This window comes from Anabrus simplex, chromosome 2, assembly GCF_040414725.1.
Source record: "Anabrus simplex isolate iqAnaSimp1 chromosome 2, ASM4041472v1, whole genome shotgun sequence".
NCBI lineage: Eukaryota > Metazoa > Arthropoda > Insecta > Orthoptera > Tettigoniidae > Anabrus > Anabrus simplex.
The window spans coordinates 1,148,868,808-1,148,893,569 of NC_090266.1; the positions used below are offsets into that span (position 1 = coordinate 1,148,868,808).

At 37.5% G+C, this 24,762-nt stretch overlaps 1 protein-coding gene across 1 annotated transcript in view; it reads right to left on the reverse strand.

Annotated features, from left to right (window-relative positions):
* Positions 1-24,762, reverse strand: part of LOC136864751 (S-adenosyl-L-methionine-dependent tRNA 4-demethylwyosine synthase TYW1) — a 198,886-nt gene that overhangs the window by 127,327 nt on the left and 46,797 nt on the right. The window contains exons 3-4 of the mRNA XM_067142109.2: positions 12,333-12,434; positions 1,728-1,922 (exon numbers count right to left, since the gene is read on the reverse strand). Coding sequence (XP_066998210.2) covers positions 1,728-1,922; positions 12,333-12,434 — 297 coding nt within the window. The remainder of the gene's footprint in view (positions 1-1,727; positions 1,923-12,332; positions 12,435-24,762) is intronic.

The window sequence follows — 24,762 nt, forward strand, 5'->3', positions numbered from 1 at the left end:
TTCCTAAATGATTCCTTTAAATTTAGCCCAAAGTGTATCCACATTACTCCCTTCACTTATCCAACAACTGAATTGTGATTTAAGGTAAGTCCCAAACTCATCAACTTTAGTTTTTCTGTACAATTTCTTGTCTTGTGTGACCCTCTTATTAAGCCTTTTTGGTACCAGTCCTACATCCATTATTACAGCCTTATGGTCACCTATTCCTTCAATTACCTCAGTTTAATCAACAATTTCCCATGATTTAACCAAGAATACATCTGGTAAGTTACTGAGACGAGTCGGTTGTTGTACTATTTGTGTAAATCCTCCCTCCCAAATTAACTTATTTGCCAGTTTCTGTTCAAGGGCTTCACTTGCAGCTCCATTCCATTCAACTTCAGGCAAGTTTAGATCTCCCCCAATTACTATCATATCATTATTGTTTCGCTCTGCTGGATCCACAACGAACCAGTGGCTTTACCCTTGCTGGCTACTTCAAAGATCCTCTAGAACAGCCTGTGGGAATTCATTCTATACAGCTATCCATAGAAAGCCAGCTGTTTTCTTCTGATGGCATCCGTGAGGGTTTCTTGGTGTTGGAGGAGTTCATAATTTTAGCATTGACCATTGAGACAGGTGTTCAGACTTTGTTATGGTTATAAAAACCACCTCTTCAGCTACTGATAAAGACCATTTTATTTCTAGACACAATACGTGCGCTGTGTGCAATGGATTAAAGCTAACGACAGCTTATTAGAGAGAACTCCTTACATCATCGACACCATCCTTCCATTATGATGTCACTAAGTATTGTTCATCAAGGGTGTGCTCTCTAACAGCTCATTTAGTAACTACACTGGAATGCACTTCATTTTTATGATCCACCACGACAACAACTAAAGGAATACTGAGAACCAAAAGGAATATTGAGAACCAAACCGTCGAAGCAGTCAACGAATTAAGAGTATATGAAGTAAAACGTTCACCAACTTTCTATGAGGAGCACATAAAAAAAGGTTTCTAAACTGCACATTTCTGAAAACCTTAGCAATGTTATCTGTTTCTCTTTCATTAACAAGGTTGACACTACATATGAATGGGAGCAGACCTGAAAACCAAGATGACAAATATTTATTCAAATAACTTAAGTTATGCTAATTACAGACTCACTAAACTCGTAAAGATATTCAGGTAGATGTAAAGAGAAACCTGGCAATACACATAAAATATACAACAACATATTCATACAAATAACTCCTTAATATCTTGTGTTAAATTTTTGTTGTATATTTTATGTGTATTGCCAAGTTTCTCTTTACTGTCACGCAGCTGATGATGGCACCGTAATTAGCACCCGAAACTAGTACGGCAATTAAAGATATGTTGTAAAACACCTGACAACGTTGTTTTTGTATTGAAACAGGTGGAACCATAAGATTTTATAAGTATTCGTAATCTCAGTCAATACGGGTAAATCAAGATGAAGTTTCTTATGCAGATTATTAGAACAATGAAAGCCAGATATATTTCAATGTATTATTATTTAGTACATTCTGTACACCAAACCATTCTACATCCAACTTTATACATTTTGCACATACTGCACTAAATATTCTAATTTTTTATGTATACAATCAGTATCGACATAACCTACTAGAAATAAATTAGAGAATTACATTAATTACAGAATTCTATTACACTTAACTTTTGAAGATGGCACACTGTAATCAGGCATATAAACTTACCACGTTATAGTTCTCCTTGTAAGCTGAACTCCCAAGCCCAAACACTGCATACTTCAAATCTTTCAATAAAGCATTATCAGTACGGAAGTCATTGGCTGATTCATCTAACCACTTGTAAAGCCAGCTAGCAGATGGAGGTGGTTTGCCTCCATCGTGTGTAGGTAATATAAATATAAATGCTGACTGGGCTGTTTTCTGGAAAAGAGATTGCAAATGATACAGAATGGGATACAATGTTAGACAAGTAAATGACAGTATTATGACTAACTAGCTATGTTGATTGGTAAATACCAAACTGTATGCAAATCATATCAAAACAATATATTGTTGTTGTGCCTGCAAAAACTGCTATGTGATAATATTTTTGGAGAAATACAGACCCACAGCACACATATTATGAAGAGCAAGAATTCCTCGACAATATTTGAGCAATATTGAACCTTCGATGACAGAACATTACCGGCCAAAGTTCTAAGGCAAAATATTTCACATAGTGATTTTCACAGGTACAACGACAATACACAAGCTGTTCACAGGTACAACGACAATACACAAGCTGTTTATTTTAAGCTGCACTAACTCATATAGGTTTTTGTACGTGACAAATTCATATAAAGCACTGGTTAAGGGAGCAACAAAAAAGATTAGAACAAACATGAAAACACAAAAGGATGTTCTCCACATCTTCATAAGTGGCTCGTACATAGCTGTATTCAAATGCACAGGCTTTAGGTTAACAACTAACCACCTGGGCGACAGCCCTAAATGCAGGTCAGTGTAGATCAATTCGTCATCAGTCCCAATGCTTCTTCATTCATCTCTCTCTCTCTCTCTCTCTCTCTCTCTCTCTCTCTCTCTCTCTCTCTCATTACCTACACACTTCACTACGCATACAAATCACGAGTTTTAAGAAAAATGTTGAGTGATAAATGCAGATTACCGATCACGTAACATAATACTACTAACAATAATAGGCCTAATAATAATAATAATAATAATAATAATAATAATAATGTTATTTTGCTTTACGTCCCACTAACTACTTTTACGGTTTTCAGAGATGCCAAGGTATCGGAATTTAGTCCCGCAGGAGTTCTTTCACGTGCCAGTAAATCTACTGACATGGGGGTGACGCTTCTGAGCACCTTCAAATACCACTACTATTAACAAAGAGGTGAACCAGGTAAATAGCATTTAGCAATTTAAAGGATGATGATGATGATGCTTGTTGTTTAAAGGGGCCTAAAATCGAGGTCATCGGCCCCTAATAGTACGAAATGAAATAACAAAAAGTTCAAATTCATCCATTGACCAAAATAAAATAAAAATGTCACGAAAAATGGATGGACATGAACCCAACAAAAAAAACAACAAACAAACAAAAAACAGTGGATCAGACTAAAAAAAAAAGATCGTAAATAATAGTATTACTGACCAAGGGACCACTCATAAAGCACAATGATGCTTGATGTCTAAAGGGGTGCAAAATCCATGTCTAAGGCCCCACAGAATGGTACATGTCACGAGTAAAGTAGAACCATGGTATTTGTCATGTTGGGGTACTAATCAAAAGTAGCAAAACTCACGGTGTTCCACACAAGATGGTACTACTCACAAGTATTGTACTTCGTACAGGTAACGCAGACCTATGGTGTTTCTCACACAATGGCACCACTCATAGCCAACACAAACCGATGAGGCTCCTCACCTAGGTGTACTAACCACGGGCGCCGGTATTCCCGTGGGGTTCCTCACATAGTGGGCACCAATCACAGGCAACGCAGACCAACGGTGTCGCTCATATAGCGGTGCAACTCACAGGCTACGCGCAGACCCGCGGTGTTGCTCACATGGGTACGACGCACGGGTACTGGAAACCCCCAGGCCAGCCTTTTTACTACTACTAATCACCAACGTATTTCGTACCTAATTTAGTGGTACTACTCGCAAGTACAGGCAACCCATGTTGTTCCCCACATGATGGTACGAATCAAAAGTAGTTTCATGATTCTAATTCAATCATCCCTTGGTCGCCCCTTTTAGTCGCCTCTCACGACAGGCAGGGGATACCGTGGGTGTATTATTCGTCTGCATCCCCCACCCACAGGGGGTAGTGTGTTTGGTCCACGAGAGGTATTTTATTTCCCTCAAGTCCGTCGTCAAGCCGGTTAGGACCCCCCTATCCGCCATCTGGGACGTGCCACGTGAGAGTATCACCTCTCCCCCTGCTACGCCAGCGTAGTAGGTTCGTGGCAAATCAAAGGAACATTTTATATATTTCCTACAAATTTATGTAACATCTGTATTATTTCAATTGCCAAAACATGTGTGTTGTTCCATATTCATTTTTATATCTGCCTTTGGTACACTGCTAAGCCTGACTTGAATGTGTCTCCTTACCTCCTTAATATCTAAAAAACTTCCATCAACACTTTAAATTGGACTTCCAGGAAGCATTTAAGCAGACAAAAACTGTTTCCCACAAGGTGAAAAATGTCATATTCTTTTGCTTCTAAGTTCCAATTTTGAACCATCCAGCTGAGCCCTCCGCCGGTAGATTTAGGGGATTTTTGATTTTTCTAGGGATCATGAGGTTATTAGTAAGCCCCCGATTCTTATGCAATTACATATTCCATTCCTTGACTGCCAAAAGAATCTTATGAATCCAAAAGTTCCAGATCAAATTGCCTATTACAGTCGCCAATTGTACACCTATAATTTTACCATTGTGAGGGGTACCTCACATGCCAAGTTGACAAAGGAGAATGTTTTTACATACACATGGATGGAGCATGAATTCAAAAAGGGGTCTAATGAAACGTCATCTGCAGTTTATCATTGGTTATCAAAAACTGATTTGTCAAACTTCACAACTATACGACTTTGTGCGGATGGCTGCGGAGGACAGAACCGCAATTCTACAATTATTGCAATGTGCTCATATTTCTTGACACATACAGCTCCGCCTAATATAGGAAGTGTTGAATTGGTCTTTCCTATGACAGGCCACTCATTTCTGCCCTCTGACAGGGTATTTGCTCAAGTCGAGAGAGATACGGAAATTCCCTATAATCTGTAATCTAGCAGAATATGAAGACGTCTTTAGCAAACATGCTGAAGTCTTCAAGTTTGGCAGAGACTGCTCGGTGAACAATTGGAGAATGATGGCTGAAAATATGATGAAAAAACCTGCATGTTGGCACTTTAAATTTTCTTCAGTGAAACGATTTGTTATTAGCAAAGACTCACTGGGAAATGTCACCCTTAGAGAGAACCTCATTACAACTCAGACATCGGTTTAGGAAAATCGGTAATGAAAAAGGGAAAACGCCTGCGAGATATGCTAATGCCACCTGAATTATTGCCAGGACTAAACTTGAATCCCGCCAAAGTAAAGGAGGAAAAAATTTGCCTGAAAAGCATTTTGGAATGGATTAAGAAAGGAATGAGTTGCTTTTGTTTTATAAGAATCTGTTCACCTCAATTTCTGTAGACGAAAACAATCTTGTTGAAGAAACAGAAGTTCTTTGTGATGGATCTCAAGAGGAGGGAACAGATCTGAGAATTTGATTAATAACAAAGTGATGTTTTATTGTTCAAGTTACTTCTATTTTGAGTGCAGTGTAGCCTATAAAGGAAGAATTCTATCCAAATACTATGGATAGGATGTAAATATGATAAACAACACTGCTGTGTTTAATTTATTAGTGAATATCAATATACTGGAAGCAAAAAAGTGTATTAGTGGTTGGTGAGTTTTATTACAACATTATATTCTCAATTCTTTAATTTTTCTTGTTTTAAAGTAAGTTGTGTGAGGTAATATATTTTGATTTTTTTTTTTGATGCTCCAAAACTCGCCTTATCCAAAATACAAATGTAATTTATTGACGTTCTACTAATTATATTTATAATTCTTCAGTAAGACGACCCTATGACATTGGACTTGAACACGTAATACACTTAAACAAGCGAGACTTATATTACAAAAATTACAGGTTTTTTGCTTTTCCTGAAAAATCACTTATGGTGGATAAGACGAGTTTTGGAAAGGACCGCCTCAAATTCTGCAAATTACAGTGAAAAACATTTTAAAAATTATTTGAATTACGTTGATTATGCCTTCAACCTTTTCACTGCCGAGTTTTGATGACCAGCCGGGCCCTGTGGACCGTTTTTTTTTTTTTTTAAAGGAAGAAGCACTTTGACAGATACATATTTACTGATATTATTAATGGAATGCACATCGTCCCCTTAGCCCCGCAGCCCAATACGATGTCGGGGATGAAGTGAGATTGTATTTTACACCATATTTTATGACCGGATGCCCTTCCCGATGCAAAACTCTGTTGAGAAGATAATGAATATGAAACGAATGATGATGATGGTGAATGAAACTGGGTACAGTAGTGGAAGGAATCGGCTGTGGCTTATGAATAGGAACTGTCCCAACATTTCTTGGGAGTGCAAAAGGGAAACCACAAAGAAATGAAATTCTCAAGACAGCTGACGACGAGGTTCGAACCCACTTGCCTGCCGAGTGCACAGCTTGGCTCCACAGCCGCAGCATGTTAATACACGCGGCTACTCCGCTCGGTGATACTATTACTGAAATATAATATAAAATTATTTATCCAAGAGCTGGTAATATCAAAATCATTTACATTTGGGGAAAAAATAATATATCTGAGGAAGGGGTGACAATTCCGCATGAGACTCATCATTACTACATTGTCTCACACTTTCTTGTAGTTCAATGTCGCCACTTAGATATTCTCCACCATTATTATCAAAATATAGCTCTCCAGAATCACTATTTATGAGGAAACATTCAATTTCTTCGTCAACAAGAGATTAATGTATACTTCAAGACGCCATGATGGCTACACGTAAGCGGGAAAGATGTTCCACTCCAACGAAGCTGAAATAACACCAGATCGCTTTCAAAACACGCGAAATGGAATGGTATATCTGCAGTACAGAACTTCTTTGAGCATTTCCACAGATTCTCAAAGCATGACATTATATCGCGTTCATTTGTGAGATCGGTGAAGTACACACGGCACCAAAACTTATATATGGGTTTGGTGGACGTGGCACGGCATTCAAAAACATATATATACAGGTTTGGCAGCGATTGGGTTAATTTGATAACTTGATAAGTAAAGTAAATACTCTTACTTTCAAAATTAGAAAACAGTAGATTATATATATTATCTAAAATAAAGAAGATAACTTTGTTGTAAAATAAGGAGGTATTTAAAACAATTTTATGATCTCATACCATAACCATAAGTTATAATAAAATTAACATACAAACTTTTTTTAAATTAAATGCATTCATAAATAGTGATTTTAAGCTACATATTTTATTAATATCACATATTTCCTTAATATCTACTACATTTTTATGTATGTATTTTACACTTTGATATTACATAAAAATCTAGGCACTCGTTTATATCAAGTTTTAAGTTTCTAGGGTGACGAGAAGTCTACTATCATTCTTATGCCTCCCTCTATACATTGCTATGCTTCAACTTCTATATATTAGTAATATGCGACACTCACCAGGAAACCACACTTTAAATTGTGGAGTAAGATCTTGCAAGACAAAAGCATAAAACATGATGTGGGTGATAAATATTGATTTTTCGATTGCACCATCTGTTAGCCTGAACCTTACACTACAAAATAGTGGTACCAACAGTGCTATTTGTGCTTTGGAAAGTCTCTAAAAGTCCCTTGATACAGGTTATGCACACTAATGAAACCACACCTTAAGTAGCATTGGGAATTTTACTTAAGGTATGGTTCCTTATACTGTATGAAGTGTCTGCGATCTTCTTAAACTATAACATTAAACATCCCACGTAAACAGCACGTTACAGTTAAAATGAAAGACTGTTATCTAGGGGGCTTATTTTGTAGTTTATTTTAACTAAGGCTTGCTCGTTATGAGAATGCAGTAGGCCTGTTGCACCATCATGAGACAGAAGCTAAAGGTACAGACTACAGGTGGCAAAAGTACGGAGCGAGAGAAAGGTGATTGGGATATTTGTAATTCTTTTTCTAAGGGGCACCAAATCACGTCTTGACTCTGATAGTAAAGCAAGTGACAGCGAGTGTGATTCAGGAGACAATGCAAACATAATATTGCACATGCTTATGGAGGCTATAATGATAACCAGAGCTGTTGATCGATTTAAAATTCTGAATGGCTGATAGATTAATCAGTCGATTAATCAAATTTTAAATGGGTTCACATAGTATAAGTTCAAGAAAAACACCTGCTTAATATATTTCCATAATTAAATATGCTATAAAGAAGATGATGTACCTTTTTATATTTTAAATTTTAATTGTATTGGTGGCATGCAAGTAATAAATAATTAAAAGCAGTTAATTGATATTTTGTATAAATTTCAATATTGATAATTTAATTATACAAAAGTTTGAAACTGATTTTGACAGTTACTTACAGTCACTGCTCTTTGCTCCAGGACTTCAGACATGTTAGCACACTGACATGTTCAGAACTAAGGGCCGCCCTTCTCTTTGTAACAATATTTCCAGTATCACTGAACACTCTCACAGGAAACTGAAGTAGCTGGAATGAAAAGCAATTTTTTTCGCTATGCATGTGAGATATGGAAGTTGGACTGAATGTATTTTTCATCATTGCATAGGGTTTGCAAAGTCATCATCTAATTCCACCAACAAATTGTAGACAGCAATCCCTGTCACAAGTAGTTCTGAACTTGAAACCGAAATGGCATTATCAGAATCCTGTTGGTCTTCATCAGTTTCAAATTCTGTTTCCTCTTCTTGCTGCAGGGTTTTATTGGAACTTTTACTCTGTCCATATCTCTCTCCAAAATTATTTTCCACACAAATTCCCTGACTTTTTTTTCAATAAATCTAAGATATTCAAGTAAAGGATCGAGGGCAGTGGCTTCCTGGTAAGTCTTCACTTAACAGCAATCATTTGTCTTAACCATTAAATCTTCTACATGAGTCCTTTTAAATTTAGCTATGTACTCAGGAGTGACATTGGAGCAACGTATAGATAATTTCAAGTGTGTTACTGCAAGCAATACAACACAGCCTGTCACATATTTACTACCACCAAGGAGCCCTGATATTTCTAAACATGGCTTAACACACAAAATCAGTTTTTTTAATCATCCATTCAATTGTTGTTACAGATCTGATATTAGGAGGGTGGGTCTATAGGACGTCTATAACAACATTTTAGCTTTCATAAGATTCTTGAGTGTGAAATATGTGCTATCCCATCAAGTAACTACTGTATGTCCTGTTTTAATTTACATGCATCAAGGCCTAGATAAGGGCTGTGTTTTTAATGTCCCACTATTTTCCCGCACTTGGAAAGTAATGTTTCAATAGCAGCATCTTTATTTAAACTTTAATTGTAGGGTGTGGGCTGAACACTGAAAATTGTCGTATTTTGCTCTTTTAACTCGTAGAACCATACTTCTTGCATTGTCAGTGCAAACTGCGACAACTTTATCCTCCAACCCCTATTCATGAACGATTTTCTGCATTTCTTACAAAGCACTTGTTCTATTCTCGCCTTACCATAATCATTCAGTTAAGATCCGAAACTTTCACCAAGCTTTCCTGGCATCGGTTCATAGGCCATATTTGTAACTGAAGTTCACAAACACTGAATGTGAATATATACTAACTTCTGAATAACAACTACACACAAACTGAGGTTTAACTTGTCACTTTTCTACTGTGCCTTTCTAGCAATTGGTATCAGTCCATTCGTACGGTACCTAGAAATTTCTGGGAATTCCTTAATGACAGCCCCTTCAAGTACCTTCCCCACCCCTACCCACCAATATGCTGCCCACCACTAATGATAACAGTGTATTTTTATTGTTATAGTGTACAAGATATGATCAGTAATGTATGCAAATTTTAATTTGGTACTAAGAAGCAATTTGAAAAACAATTTTCGGAAACTTATTTATTATTTATTTCCATTACCTTCGTTATTATAAGATTCAGATTTCCCTAATACATTATAACATACGGTTTCTATTATACACTGACCAAAAAAGAAAAAAGTGGATCACATTGTAAAAACAAATTCATAAACACCAACATACAGAACCAGCTTCCATTGAGGGAGATTTTATGAGCTAAGAAACATGTATTCAACAATTTTAGAGACAAGAGATAGAGATCATAAATGCCATACCATGAGCGGCTTTAGCAAAGTGGAAGCTATTGATGGAATATCAGCAAAGGTAACAAAATTTCTTCAATTTTTTTTCACACTTGTTGAGTAAAGATACCTCTTAGCTGAGAAGACACTGAGATAACTCTCACGTTAATCAAAGATGGACAAAGGATTCATTATGCCAATAATGTGATTGTGCATCATAGAAGTGACCAGTGTTTTCAGAGAAAATTCTATGAACTTGGTACCTGTCAGAGACGACATAGATCAGGCTGTTGGAGGTCTACAAATTCCAGGGATGACAGGCTCCATGTCCTTCAGGTCTTGCGAGATCACCACATTACCATGATCCAGGTCAAAAATTATCTTGAGTCAGTAAGAAATGTCCTTGTAAGTGAGAGGACTGTAAGATAAAGAGTACTGGAAGCCATTTTGAGGTCAAGAAGACCTGCCACTAGTGTGCAACTTACTTCCCAGCACAAAAATTTAAAATGTGTGCGTCAATACTGGAAAAGGTCTATGAACCAGTGGTCAATGGTGCTCTTCATGATTCACAATTTTGTTTGGTCTCCTGATAGTAGACAGAGAAATGGAGAAGGACTGAGCAGTAATACTCACCCCAAAATATCTCTGAGAGGATGCTGTTTGGAGGCCACTCTGTCATGATTCGTGGTGGTATCAGCTTTCAGGTGTGAAAAGAGCGTTTCATTGATGGAGGTGCTCTGAATGCACGCCATTATACGGAGGAGGTGTTAAGAAAGCAATATTTGCTTGATTTGTAGGCAAAAACTTCAGAATGACATACAAAAATACCTGCCCGCACGTCGTTTGTTGAGTGTCAGAATTCCTTTGTGGTATCAGGATAAAAACTCTGAACTGGCTAGCATATAGCTTCAATCCCATTGCTATGCTTGGGCAAAATATCTGAAATTTTGTCAACCTGAATGAAATGAGACCAGCACTATTGCAGGAGTGGATGTGCACCCCCTGGAAATGATCCAGGACCATGTGGGTAGCATGCCATAGCGCATGGAGTCTATCATCATTGCCAGGAGTGGAAACACACATTACTAGCATGAGGAAAGAGTTCGGTGACAACAGAATATTCAGCTGCAAGAGTGTGGGCAGTGCCTCTAACTTTATTAACTAAAATTCAGTAAAACTGCAAAAATTTAACTCATTGAAAAATATCGTAACATTTTGTAAAAAGAACTTAACACTGACCTTTGATTATGAGAATAACGTGTACAGGGCACAGTTAATTAAAATATAGGGTTTTATTTAAATAACTATAACATATAATTCGTTTTTCGACAGTCAGTGTGTGTAAACATTGAACTGATTCAAATTTTTATTTACAGTTTGTTAAAATTTTCTGTTACATTTTTTCTTAATTTTTTCTACATACTGGTATTTGAAACAGTCAAATTGCCTTACTATGTTGTTGCATCAGAATACCAATATTTGAAATACATTTTCTTGAAATTCAATAAATGCTGTATTACAAACTTACTTTTTACTGCAGTTTTCAAGCTAGAGACTTCTAGTTTTCACGAAAACAACTCTATATTATGTACCATCAAAATGTCAAATATCATCGCCATAAGACCTATCTGTGTCGGTGCGACGTAAAACAAATAGAAAAAAAAGTCAAATAAACAATAAATGACACTTTCAAACTTAAGGTGTAATTTCCTGGTGACTGTCACATATACATCTGAAACCTATCTCTTCTTTACATTTTTTCACAGCTCTTCTGTTCATTTTAGAGCTCCATGTTATGTTCCTAAACTTGTAATGGTGTTAAAAGGGAAGTTCTTTAACGTATCTATGTATCTACTAATGCAGGTCTCTCACATTAAAAAGTCAACTGTCTGTTCCATAATTAAGTATAAGCACAGGAGGGAGCACCTTCACAAATGAGTTAAACAGCCAGTCAGACTAAGTTTCCTTGAATGTGTATGAAACATACTAGCATGAACACAATCAATGCTGAGATCTGAATCATGGACATGGAGCGATCATGATCTGTCCCACTTGTCTGAACTAAGCCAGAGGCTGTGTTTATGTACAGTCGCAAAAAGGAAGAATGAACATATTGCATTGTATGTTCTTCGCATCTAATATTTTACCAAGACTTTATTTTAACTACTAATTCACTATTAATTCACCTCCCATTTAGATACAAACCCAGTGCATAGCTATAACAAACACTGTATCTATAAGTTCAATTGTTTCTGATAAAAGTGTACCTGCAAAGAATTTATACAATATCATGCGCTCACTCTTCCTTTTTTTCTTGCAGCCATTGCGCATGTGCAAGTGCAACTGGAACTTACATTATTGAAAAACCATACAAAATTGGTACTAATCATGTTTTTTTTACATACCTCCTCTGTTAACATATCTTCAGGATCGCATGAGGCTAAGTCAATTTCTTGAACCTTGTACTGTTTCTCCTTTAATTTTGTTGCCAGGATATTACTGAACACCTAGAGAATGAACAAGAAATATTAAAATCAATGAAATCTTTTTACACTGGTGCCTTAACAAAATAGTTATCAACAGCAAGCTATGACAACATACTTCATCACCAAGTAACTCTGTAGGACTGCTATGGAAGAGGACACCCCGTTCATGATACTTCTTTAAGTTCAACATTTCTATGGTCATCATGCCTGACACTGAGAACATAACCAATTTTAGTGGCCTGTCACAGCAATAGCTGCGAACACAGACTAAAAATGAAACTGATGATAAAGGAAGCGTGAGTAACGGAAAATATACTGAACTTCAGGAGACAATTCTAACAGTCATGAATCATTTTTAATAAAGTAGGCTACAGTTCACTGTATGTGTTGCATTTGACTCTCCTATTTGTTGACTGATGTTAGTAATTAAATTAGAATCTAGCGGGTTCCACCTTTTCAATACAAAATACAATGTTGTTGGATGGTATTTACAACATTATTTATTACAGAACATGTTTCGGTGTTCAATTTTTGACACCATCATCAGCTGCTCAGAAAGTGCGAAAAAACTTGGCAATCTAAACATTAAACAACATATTGTCATACGTAACTCCTTAATATACATATATACAAACAATAGAATATTGCACTAGTTAAATCCTAAAACATCTACAGTAAATTATGCTATATTAAAACTCTAATATGTAACAAGAGAATACTTGTAAGTCATAAATATAAAATTTCTCGTCTGTTTGATGAGTTGTCTTCACATTCCTTAACGTCTGTGATTTTGTACTATCGTACTATCGAATTCAAATGCGAACTTAAGCTTGAGGATTTAAAATTGTATGCAGTCCATTTGATGTTAAAATGTTCATTTCATGTTTATAATAAACACTTAGATGGATTAAAAGCTCGTTATATACAATATGATTGTTAAAACTGGGCCGTCTTCTTAAATTTATTAAGTAACTGTTGTATCAACAGTTAGATTCAATTAGTTTTCTTTATCAATATTCTCGCTTTTCTCTTAACATTGGGTTTCATTATTGCAGGGTTCTATTGAACTGAGAAGACATGTCCGCCTAACAACTGTAGGACAAATGAAATTACAGTTCCAACCACACATACAGCATTAAAAATACGAAGTTTTTGTACTTAATAAATTTAAGAAGACGGCCCAGTTTTAACAATCATATTTTATATAACGAGCTTTTAATCCATCTAAGTGTTTATTATAAACATGAAATGAACATTTTAACATCAAATGGACTGCATACAATTTTAAATCCTCAAGCTTAAGTTCGCATTTGAATTCGATAGTACGATAGTACAAAATCACAGACGTTAAGGAATGTGAAGACAACTCATCAAACAGACGAGAAATTTTATATTTATGACTTACAAGTATTCTCTTGTTACATATTAGAGTTTTAATATAGCATAATTTACTGTAGATGTTTTAGGATTTAACTAGTGCAATATTCCATTGTTTGTATATATGTATATTAAGGAGTTACGTATGACAATATGTTGTTTAATGTTTAGATTGCCAAGTTTTTTCACACTTTCTGAGCAGCTGATGATGGTGTCAAAAACTGAACACCGAAACATGTTCTGTAATAAATAATGTTGTAAATACCATCCAACAACATTGTATTTTGTATTGAAAAGGTGGAACCCGCTAGATTCTAATTTAATTGTGATCTCAGTTCAATACGGACCAAAAGATGAAGTTCCTTACGTTTAATGATGTTAGTATTTCATTGTAAACTACGATTTTTAAGAAATACCCTTCAGTTTCAGAGAAATTACCCTGATATGGTACAGTTACATATACATACATACCTGCCAACATTACAAAACCAAAAATCAGGAGATTTAGATATGAAAATCAGGAAAAATTGGGAAGAATCGGGAGATACAATTGGTAAAAACTGCTTACTCTACATGTCTTCTGCAATACAGGAGTTATGTGGTATAATATAACACTTATTGTCTCATAACCAGACTGTTGCTATATGAGGCTACAAGGCTAAAAATTACACACTCTATTCCCTCACAGGAAGTATGTGAGAGAGATGACTGGTTTCTGATAAGTCTTCCGAAAATAGTATGAACTCGTGCCACACACGTGTGAATCAATCATGCACTTACAAGGGAACATCGGCAATGGTTAAGTCACCGATCGCGATGAAACTTGGAAAACACATTGAGGCACGCGTAAAAAAAAATGTCAGCATCAATTTTGGGTGCTGACATTCATTAGGGCGTTAACTTTGGGGCCTAAAAGTTGTGATATTTCAAGTTCCGCGTGAACAGCGATGAATACCTGCTGGCCAATGCTTAGCCAGCACAATGCCTTGTGCCACACCTCTGCACCTCTTTCCCTCCTTCTGGTTCGCCACCACACGTTTCCCTTCTCCCTGTGGCTGCCCGTCTGCTTAGCTGTCGAACAGACCAGTACTACACTTTGCGTACTCTATCAGCCTTTCTCATAGCTCTCCTTCGTAATTTCCACATTGTATTAGTCAGTTTACATTTTCTGAAATGTTTATGAAAACATCTGCGACAATTCCTTAAGCGCAATGTCGCCGAGTGTGTCAAAAATTATTTTTCATCTTCAAGCAAATCCCGGAAGTCACAAGGAAGAAGGTCCGCTGAACTTTCGGGAGCTGCAGTTTTATGGCGCGATTGAGGGCGAGTGTTAAGCAGTCAACTGTTTTCAACTGTTTTGACGCTCACGAGGCGATGTCACACTGCGTGACATAGGCCATAATAACGTAGATTGAAGCGTAGTCTTTTGCGCTGCATGTGAAATTTTAGGTTTTAGTTTTCAGCACTGGACCGTCTGATATGTTGATAACAATAAAAATCTTTTTGATACTTATATTTGAATTTTAGCAAATCAATTAATCATACACAGTACATGTTTTGTTCCTTTTTAGAACATCTTCAGCTGTACTGTGTATGATTAATTGATTTGCTAAAATGCAAATATAAGTATCAAAAAGGTGGAAGATTTTTATTGTTATTAAGTCTTTGTAAATACGATTTGATACGGAAAATGAAGCTGATTTCTTGCAATGATATGTTGATACCGATAACTCTCTCGGTTTTTTTTAAACAAACATTTGTGTTCTCTGTTGTTTCTGTCAATAAATATACATATAACAACATGTACTTTAATTATTTTTATTTTATTTTTCGGAGCTTATAAGTTACTGTCTTGAAGGTGACAGTTCCTATTTGGAGGATGTTACAAGTTTGACGTACAGGTCTGATCACTTGGAGGAAAACGAAAAGGATATTGAATATAGTGAGCCAGAATGGGGACAAAACCAAGGCAGTGCCAATTCGACGGACAAAACCAAGACAGTGCCAATTCGACGGAGACTGCAGACTTACAGTATAAAACAAGAACAGTTAACTACTGGAGGAGTGGAAAACGGAAAAATCTGAAATTTGCAACTGTGCAAAAGAAATTCCTTCGTTGGCATAGTGAGGCACAGCTCTCTGCCTGGGAAAAAGTAGTGGATGAAGGAGGCTCTCTTTGGGACAAATTTGGTCTTATTGCGATGGATTTCAAGGAAAAATTTGACGCAGAGTACAGTACGTCCACCATCCATGATGTCACAGTCAAACAGTGGGCAATGCAAAGTGCCTGTTCTCAAGGGATCCATGACTTTAAAGCGTCCTCAGGCTGGTTGAACGACTTAAAAAACAAATTTGGAATCACATCCCGAAAAATTACTCTCGTGACAACGACAAAACTTGATAGAAAAACTGACGTTATGGTGGAAGCCAAAATGTTTGTGGAAAACGTAAGAGAAAAAATACAGTGACACAGCCCATCACATGTTTTTAACAGCGACCGAAGCGGCTTTAATTTGGAAATGTACACCGGCAGAACGTTAGCGCACCAAGGAGAAAAGTCGATTAGCACAGTGGTCCAATCAATTCCCTCTACTACGTACAGCTACACGATTATGCCTACCGTGTCAGCAGAAGGTGAGCTACTCTCCCCATTGTTAATAGTTTTAAAGGAAAGAAAGGGTGTTTTGTGTTCCCTTGTTAAGAAAATAATATTTTCATACAAAAATATTAATGTTGTGTCCACCACGACTGGAAAGATGGGCAAAGCAGAAGTTCAGAGCTGGTATAATGACATCTTGAAACCAAGTTTACCCGATGGACAAAACATTTCATTGTTAGATTCTTCCTCTGGCCACAATGCGCTTGTTCATGGCACAGAAGTAGAAGTTATGACGATTCCAGCCGGCGCTGCAGTAGTTTGTCAGCCATTTGACCTGTATGGATTTTGGACTTGGAAAATGTATAATACAAGACAAATGTATTCTGGGCTGCGAGTTATGAATGCAGGCATCGTGCTGCACCACCGTAACACCATCTTAAAGTTGCAATCACTGTTACATTTCCACCTGACATCTCCTCGATTCAAAAACATGCGGAAGTACTCATGGTACCGCAGTGGGTACCTTGATAATCATCCTGGACAATTTGAACACCCGGTAGTGTATTCCTTTGACAGTGTTGGCTTAGTATGTTCTTTGTGCCTGAATATTGGTTTTGTCAAATGTGCTCGGTGTACAAAGGACTTGTGCGTCAAACACTTCTAAGAGGAACACCACTGTTTTAAAGCATATGTCCCGTGATAAAAGTATGGTGCCTGTTGTTAATTGTGTTTTGTTTCAGTTTTCTTTTCACTATTTTTTAATGATTTGAATAAACCGAAGATTGTTTTTGTTTACTATCAGTTATTGACGGGGAGTTTGCCCGATGTAATGTATACGGAGGTCATTTATTGTGTTGCCTTTGTAAAGTTTTAGTTGTACCAGTTCGTACAATAGCCATCTACATTTTTACATATGTAACTATCATTGTACCCAGAAGACTGTAGTGTGATACTTTAATATCGGTAATTGTTGAATACATAGACCTTCGTCAGCTATAACGCAAAAGTACTGGTAAAATAAGACTACAGGTCTGCCTGTGATTACTGTATATCTACTGTATATATAAATGCACATCAATTTTACTTTTCAAGGTTTTTCTTATTACGTCAAACTTTACTACAGTCCATATCATACTCATATTAAAGTTTTCTATGCATTAAATTGATTTATATTTGACAACCACTTCTGCAATTGAAATGTGTTGTGTCTTTCACTGCAAAACAAATAAATCGTTCAGTACAAGCACAAATAAAAACATTCTACCTATGTTCCTTATACCAGAGTACGCAATATGGAAAATACCAGTAGTTTCAAACTCGGAGTTTATAATTGTTGTTGTCTGTGATTTTGTTTCGTTATGACAACTGACAGCGTACACAAAATGCGGGGGTGAGGGACATAAAAAGAAGGTCTGACCTGTAACCAGGTTTTGATATCCCGAGGTACAGAACTCATTACATTCATTGAGATCCTCTACCCCGGCACGTAATTTCTTTAAATAAAAATCTATTTATCGTTGTTTAAAGGTGGGTGATTTAATTTAATTAATTTCATATCTGTGTCCACTCTAAAGGACACTACCGACAGTTTTATGGCGTTTTAGAAGTAAATAATAATTTAAGTGTAGGTCGGACGCGGTACCCCATCCCACGTTTGACTACGCCCGATGGTGCTTAACTCGGGGTTGTACCCACAAATGTGACAACTCATCGGAATTAGCAGGAATGAAAATATAAAATTTGAATAAAATATGGGTATATTCGTTTAGGTTATTTATTATAATTATGTGTGAAATGGAACGTTATTTACAAGATTTCAATAATTATAGTACGAAAAGAAGCAAAGTATAGCGCCGGTCCCATTCAACAGCTAAGCAGCCGGCAAGCACGGGGAGAAGGAAATGTGCGGCGGCGAACCAGTTGGAGGGGGGAGGGGAAGAGGTGCAGAGGAGCGTTTCCAGGCAGGCAAGGTGTGCCGGCTTAGAATTGGACAGCAGGTATTCATCGCTGATCGCGCGGAACTTGAAATGTCGCAACTTTTAGGCCCCTTAGTTAATGCCCTAATGAATGTCGGCACCCAAAATTGATGCCGACATCTTATTTACATGTACCTCTGCGTTTTCCAAGTTTCATCGTGATTGGCCGATGTTCCCTTGAAAGATTCCATTACTTAGCAAATGCATAGATTAATATACTGCATCACGTGCCTGCATGATTATGCGAAGTGGAATGTTATTTTTATCAAGTAATAAATTAAAATTTGCCAAAATTGTCTCCAAATGGCTCCTAAAATCTCTAGAAATGTCACTAGTCGCTATCTTTGACATTCTGTCACTAAATTACTAAAAAAGACTCCAAATCTGGCGACTAGTCTCTAGAATAAACTAGACTGATGTAAACGAACACACAGCACGCGAGAACGAGAGATTGACAGTCGATATACGCGTCCCGATATACAGATTTCAATAAACATTGCACATTTGCGCGTATTTCTCGTTAATAAACGTCAATATTTCATTTGAAAGTGGTCAATGAATGAAGGACTTCCAGCCACTTGCATACAAAGCTGAAATGGCACGATTTGAAAACAAATGTTTGAAGTTCACAAGAAAAGAAAAAAAAAAAAAAAAGAAGCTAAAGTCGGGAGAAATAACAGAATAATCGAGAGGTGGGGAAAAATGTCAAAAATCGGTAGTCTCCCACCTAAAGCGGGAAAGTTGGCAGGTATGTATACAGTTTTACCATTTGCTTTATGTCGCACCGACACAACGATGGGATAGGAAAGGGCTAGGAGTTGAAAGCGGTCGTGGCCGTAAGTTAGGTACCATCCCGGCCTTTCTCTGGAGAAGCGGGAAACAATGGAAAGTCACTTCGAGGATGGCTAAGTTCGGAATCGAAACCCCTCTATTCAGTTGACCTCCCGATGCTGAGTAGACCCTGTTCCAGTCCTCATATCACTTTCCAAATTTCGTGGCACAGCCAAGAATCAAACCCAGGCCTCCGAGAGTGGCAGCCAATCACACTAACCACTACACCACAGAGGTGGACTGGTATAGCTACAATATTTTTAATTTTGACATCCCTCGCAGCTTTAACTCTACTAAATGCCACATATAACTGATCATGGCTGAAAAGGGCACCGAGATAAGTAAACCCTGTTGTTTTTAATGGTCATTGTGAAAGCAAGACTGGGAAACTGCCTCCTTTTCAATTTGAAAGACAGGTTACTGTCAGTAGACACCAAACCAATCCTAGGTAGATAAATTATCTCATTCTTGGAAGCACCTGTAATGATTTATAATTTTATAATTTTGTCATTACATTTTGGTGATAACTTGATTTCACAGTGCCCCTATCGGTCTAAGATAGAAAGATCTGCATGAACAAATTTCACAGAGCCATCTACCGGCGATACAGTTAACCCTGGAGAGGGCGCGTCACGGTCTTTTCGACCGGGTTCAGAGATAAATGTTAATAGTTCTTAACGTAGTGGGCCGCTAGCTTGCATCCCCTCAGTACCTTACATTGGACCTGTCCATTATCAGTGTGCGTAAACAATTCACCCCACATGCCCCTCAGTTTCAGCCAAAGTGCATTGCTTGACGGACCCTGTCTAAAACTCCTGGTGCGCCCCATGACGTATGCGTGTTTATGAGTTAAGTTTTACTTTATTTTTTCAGTTAATATACCAAGAATGTGTCCGTTTTGTTCTATTTTCATGTAAAATAGTGCCTTTGTATATAGTGAAGTCCAACGCATCACGGACAGATACAGGGAAACAGAAATCAAGAGACTTATAAACAGCATTACTCAGTTTCACGCACAAGCGACCTTTGGCCAATGACTGTTTTTTACTATTTTGAACATTACTCAAATTAATTCGTATATTATTTATAAGCATGCGAAAAGTAACTTTAACATTCAAAGGAGTAATTATTTGAAAGAACTAAACCAACAGCTATGGGTGAGATATTTGCAAGAATGGTATTCAAACTTTTCCCAATGGGGCTAAAAAGGAACATTTGCTAAATGTTAGGATTGTCTGAAGAGCAGCCCTCTGCAATAAAAAAAATAACAGACTAGATGCTGTGTATGACAGTGACGTGTTCGGTGCAGTATGGAAAGTCAAGAATCTAGTGAAGACGCAGAATGAACGTCAACTGTTTAACATCCGATTTTTATATTGTCAAAATACCTTTAAACATTATTTACAAGTTCATGCAAAATTATTTACTACTTCTGTAACACACCGAGCTCGATAGCTGCAGTCGCTTAAGTGCGGCCAGTATCCAGTATTCGGGAGATAGTAGGTTCGAACCCCACTGTCGGCAGCCCTGAAAATGGTTTTTCGTGGTTTCCCATTTTCACACCAGGCAAATGCTAGGGCTGTACCTTAATTAAGGCCACGGCCGCTTCCTTCCCACTCCTAGCCCTTTCCTGTCCCATCGTCGCCGTAAGACCTATCTGTGTTGGTGCGACGTAAAATAACTAGCAAAAAACAACAACTTCTGTAACATTAAACATAGTTTTTGCTTAATATGCGCTATTTTTTCATGACCCGGTCTAAAACAGCGTGCGCACCTCCTCACGGGATTATTTTTACGCGCCCTCCCCAGGGTCAACGACAATGACTTAAACATCATATTACTAGAATAAATGATTATTTTATACAAATAAAGGGCTTAATGAAAGAAATAATATTTTCCTAGCAATCCTGAGATGGAGACCTTACATTTGATGCATAACACATAGGTGTTAGTATTGCAGTTTTCTCACAATTTTGTGTTAAATATTCAATTTATCTATATATAAGTATTTTGTGACTATGCGTAGTGCCTGGGTACTTGGTGTGCAAGTAGGATATTTTTGTATCATGAAGTTGGCTTTACTGCTAATGTCCGATGAATGGTGGGTAATGCATCTCATTAAAAGTATAATGGTGAAATTGTGTGGTGGATGTGAGGTGACAGATTGGAGACAGTTGATAAAATTGAACGCTAGACGTGGATTAGTCATTAATGAAAGAGTGCTAGGGGAGTATTATTTATGTTCTGGTTGATGTATCATTGTCAGCAAAGCAAAGTGAGGAACAAGGGACTAAGCTTCATTTAGGAGCGTTACCATTGGTCTGCTTGCAGTGATTATGCCAAGCAAAGCAAGGTACAAGGGTTATGGCTTCGTTAAGGCATGTATGTGTATTACATTATCACCAATGTCCGGCCCGTCGGCTGAATGATCAGCTTAGTCGCCTTTGGTTCAGAGGGCCCTGGGTTCAATTCCTGGCCAGGCCAGGGATTTTAATCTTCAATGGTTAATTCCATTGGCTCGGGGACTGAGTATTTGTGCTATCCACAACATTCCTGTAACTCATACACCACACACACTACTATCCTCCTCCACAATAATACGCAGTTTCCTATACATGGCAAATGCCGTCTACGCTCGATGGTGGGTTTTTCTTACAAGGGCTGCACCAGGCTAGTAATCGCCATATGAAATTATTATTATCATCTCCAACGAACTGCGACAGTTAGGTCCCAATTCCTTTGTAAGAAGATAGGCTACAGGTGCCATCACTGTTCCTTACAGCATATAGAATTTGACAAACTTTGTTACATTTCACTGAGTAAGTTATTGGAACTCAAGGCTTATCTTTAAAATATATGAGCAGCTTAACTTGAAAACAATAATATTATGCTGCAAGAAAATGAGGAAAATTCTGATGCATTAATATTACAATGTGCAGTTTCTGCTGTTATTAAATAGTGTTGAACATACATTGTTTTTACGTCCCACTAACTACATTTGATGGTTTTTGGAGACGCACAGGTGCTGAATTTTGTCCTGCAGGAGTTCTTTTATGTGCCAGTAAATATACAGACATGAGGCTGATGTATTTGAGCAGCTTTAAAAACTACCGGACTGAGCCAGGATTGAACCTGTCAAGCTGGGGGCAGAAGGCCGGCGCCTCAATCGTCTGAGCCACTCAGCCCGCCATAAACTTATTCCTCCTGCAAAACCACAATGTTTGTTCAGACATGTAATTTATACAGACACCAACAGATGTCACTAGATGTCGGTTTTGTTTTCCTTTCAATGAGAAGAAATCTCAAGGATCATTTATCTCTTTGGTGTCAGCATACTTGTATTAACTGCCACTGGTATTGCTATATATGGATAGTTGTTTTCTTATTCATTGTGGATTATTTTACATGTTTTCGCTTGTGAAATCTCCTCTAAAAAGGAGACATGTTTACAGAACATACTGAATGATACTCTTGATGAGCCTTTGGACAATGAAATCAATACATTTGAAGATGATTCTGATTACAGAACATCAGAAAATGCACAAATTACTATAATTTCAAATCATATTCATGTCAAGTTCAAAGTCTAATTTTCATTACATGGTAACAGTTCTTCTCCACCGTATTGCACATTTATTTAGTGACCACAGTTTGCAAATTTAAAAAAATATGGACTGTCCACAGGTAATGGCACATGTCTACTGGGCCAGAACTGTAGATGTAAAGTAAAACAATGTATTGGAAACACAACTGAACTTGTCCTGCCAGAAAACATTGTCCTGTTATGAACACTGTATGAAAGCAAGGCAAGGGTAAGAAAACCAGAGTCAAAGTTGGAATGTGTTCACACAGTCACCTAATGTCAGGAAGGACTCTCAATGGTGGAAGTTATCCCTTGCCTCACCCTAACTGGGGTATATCTAAACACACAAAATATAGACGACTGGCTGTTATTTCTTCTGAACACAGTATTTTAGTTGAAATATTGCAAATGTACAACTAAATGGGTTGAAGAATTTAGACAATATTTGACAAATTTATGATGTTTCATATAATTTTCTTTCATTTTTCCTTCTATAAATACCTAATGCAATATATCTTTGTCATGAAGGGGAAGCATCAACTGAAGGAACAACTGCTGGAACAGTTAGCTAGCAGTATGGACTGCACAATTATGAACATTTGACCTACAAAGGGCACTAGGAAAGTTTTGCAATGTGAGTGAATGCTTTAGACTTTTCCAAATAATTTCCACCACACTCAATACACTTCTCCATATGTCGAAACCAGTCATTAACCAACTCTGCCACTTTTCTTCGGTTACATTTTCACACTCTTGATCCCATGCTGCCAGAAGCTCCTCCTTGGATGTAAAAGGCCGCCCTTTCAGCTTCATCTTCACTTCTGGGAAGAGTGCGAAGTCACAAGGGGCAAGTTCAGGACTGAGTATATTGAACAGCACCTCGTGCAACAGGCTTTGATGAAGATGAGCAGTACAGTCGGTGGAACTGTTTAGTGTTGCATGGTATTCCAAAAGAGTTGGCAGAGAATGTATACAAGAAAGTAATCAGCACTGTGAATGGCAAGTTAAATGTAGAAATAACTACATCTGATATAGTTCGCTGTCACCAATTATGAGTTCTTAAATGAACAACAGCTCAGTTTGTTGCTATGGGCAAGTGCCCTATCCTTCAAAACGCAGACGTGCGGTCTCTCCGACTGTGCATGTGGATGATGATGATGATGATGATGATAATTGTTTAAAGGGGCCTAACATCTATGTCATCGGCCCCAAACGATATGAAATTAGACAAAATGTAATGACAATTTAAAAGTCCAAACTTCATCCGCTGACCAGAATTCAAAACGTGATGAAGAATGAATGGATGAATATGAATTTAAAATAATCAGCAGATCCAACTCACATTACTGAAAGTTAAAAATACAGTAATTCCAAAATCAATCCACTGACTAGAATTCAAAGAGATGATTATGAACAATGATTATGAACTTGAAACAATCAGTGGATCCAACCCGTAATGCCCCACCTTACCAGAAACTATGTTAAAACAATAGTATTACTGACCAAGGGACTACTTCCAAAGCACAATCCTCAATCAACGATGCTTGCTGTCTAAAGGGGTCCAAAATCCAGGTCAACGGCCCCTCATAATGGTACTTATCGCTAGTAAGTAGATGACATAGATGTTGATTCCCACAGGGATCCTGAAAACCTTGTCCAGGGATCCTGAAAACCTTGTCCAAATGAATAAATTTATAATACCAATATAGCTGGTCCGTTATTGGGCATTATAAAATTTTTCAGTAAAATAGAACCATGGTATTTCTCATGATGCAGTACTAATCAAAAGTAGCGGGACTCACGGTGTTCCACACATTATGGTACTACTCACAAGTATTGTACGTCGCACAGGTAACGCAGACCAATGGTGTTTCTCACATAATGGCGCCACTCGTATGAAAAATGTGGATTTCAACCTATTCCTGCCACTTTATGAATGTGAACGCAAACGTACCTTCTGGCGGGAAGCAGTTGTGCAGTGAA